General features: G+C 53.4%; 1 protein-coding gene across 1 annotated transcript in view; it reads left to right on the top strand.

The window, feature by feature from the left end:
• The first annotated feature begins 396 nt into the window (after positions 1-396).
• The window catches only part of ARHGAP39 (Rho GTPase activating protein 39), a 55,284-nt gene continuing 54,267 nt past the window's right edge, over positions 397-1,413 (top strand). Inside the window, exon 1 of the mRNA XM_034668545.1 lies at positions 397-562. Coding sequence (XP_034524436.1) covers positions 483-562 — 80 coding nt within the window. The 5' untranslated portion in view covers positions 397-482. The remainder of the gene's footprint in view (positions 563-1,413) is intronic.

The following is a 1,413-nucleotide window of genomic DNA, read 5'->3' as shown; positions in this document are numbered from 1 at the left end:
TCTCTTGCTGACTGTCTCTATCTCTGTCAAATAAATAAATAAAATCTTAAAAAAAAAAAAAAAGTCCACTCTTTGTCCAAGATCAGGTGAGCCTATGCCTGTGTCGGTTATCTGTGAACGTGTCACATCTGGGCCCCACCGCGTGCTTTGTGCCGTTGCGGCAGTAGCGCCTGGTTAGAGAGCTGAGGACACTGTGTGTGAGAGGTGGTGGGCCGCTCGCCCTGGGCTAACTGGTGAGAGGCGTGCGTGCTGTCCATGGGCCAGGGCTCAGGGGCCGGGCACAGGGAGCACAGAAACTGTGCTCGAGCCTGGGCGTTCCTTGTTCTCACCAGTGCACAGGGCCGTACTAAGATGTTTTCCGAATGTATATGCTTAGAGATGTCTGCTCTCTCACAGGGTGGTGTCTTCCTGACTGACACTGGACGGGGAGTCGCGAGGACCCGCTGACTTCTGTCCACCTGGGTCCTCAGGAAAAGACTGCAATGTCCCAGACAAGGGATTATGAATGTGAGAGCCATGACGCTGGTGTGCAAGAGCCCCGGATTCCAGGATCAAGCACGAGGTGAGGAGAAGCCGAGGACTGGCTTCCTTCCTTTCCGAGAAGGAATGGCAGCTTGTTTGTCGGCTGTGGGGTGGGGGGGAGTCGCTGTCCCACATGCACCCAGCAGGACTGGTGGCTTTCAGATGTGATCTGTGCTTGCTTATGAATTTGACGTCCTCCCGTGGAAGCCCCGTCCCCAGGTGTGGCCCCCGCTTCCTGCCACAGACGCACCACAGAGGGAGGGGCTTCTCATGCAGGTGGACTCGGGTGCCCTGCGGGCCCGTGGCTGGACCCAACTCCACATGTCACCTCTGGGAATCAGTCCACAGCAAGGCAGGTTGCCATAGTTCATCATTTTTATTTTTCGTATTTTTAGCTTTATTTGGAAATAATCCCATATTTACAGAAAACTTGCAAGAGCAGAACGCTGCCCTGAACACTTGCGTCCTCTTGCCCTGACTCACCCTCGTGGCTTCTGTGTGTACCCTCCCTCCCTTCACACAGGGCTGTTTCTCCGAGTCTCCTGGGGCTTGCCCAAGAGAGACGTCTCCGTGAGTAAATCTGGGCGGGAGCAAGTCTCCCGTCTCCTCTGCCTCAGGGTCCCACTTTGGCCGCTGGTTCCTGTCAGCCTTCACCGCGTCTCCCAGCCATCCTTCACGTGTCCACCACTGTTGCACGGCTCCTTGCCACAGCCATCCTTTCTCTGCCTTTTGCAGCACTGACACTCTTTAAGGCAGTGGTGGCCCTTTTTTATTTTTATTTATTTATTTATTTATTTTTTTTTTTTTTAAAGATTTTATGTATTTATTTGACAGAGATAGAGACAGCCAGCGAGAGAGGGAACACAAGCAGGGGGAGTGGGAGAGGAAGAA

This window comes from Ailuropoda melanoleuca, chromosome 9, assembly GCF_002007445.2.
Source record: "Ailuropoda melanoleuca isolate Jingjing chromosome 9, ASM200744v2, whole genome shotgun sequence".
Lineage (NCBI taxonomy): Eukaryota > Metazoa > Chordata > Mammalia > Carnivora > Ursidae > Ailuropoda > Ailuropoda melanoleuca.
The sequence above is the reverse complement of the archived record's forward strand: the minus strand, read 5'-3'. Positions and strand labels throughout refer to the sequence as shown.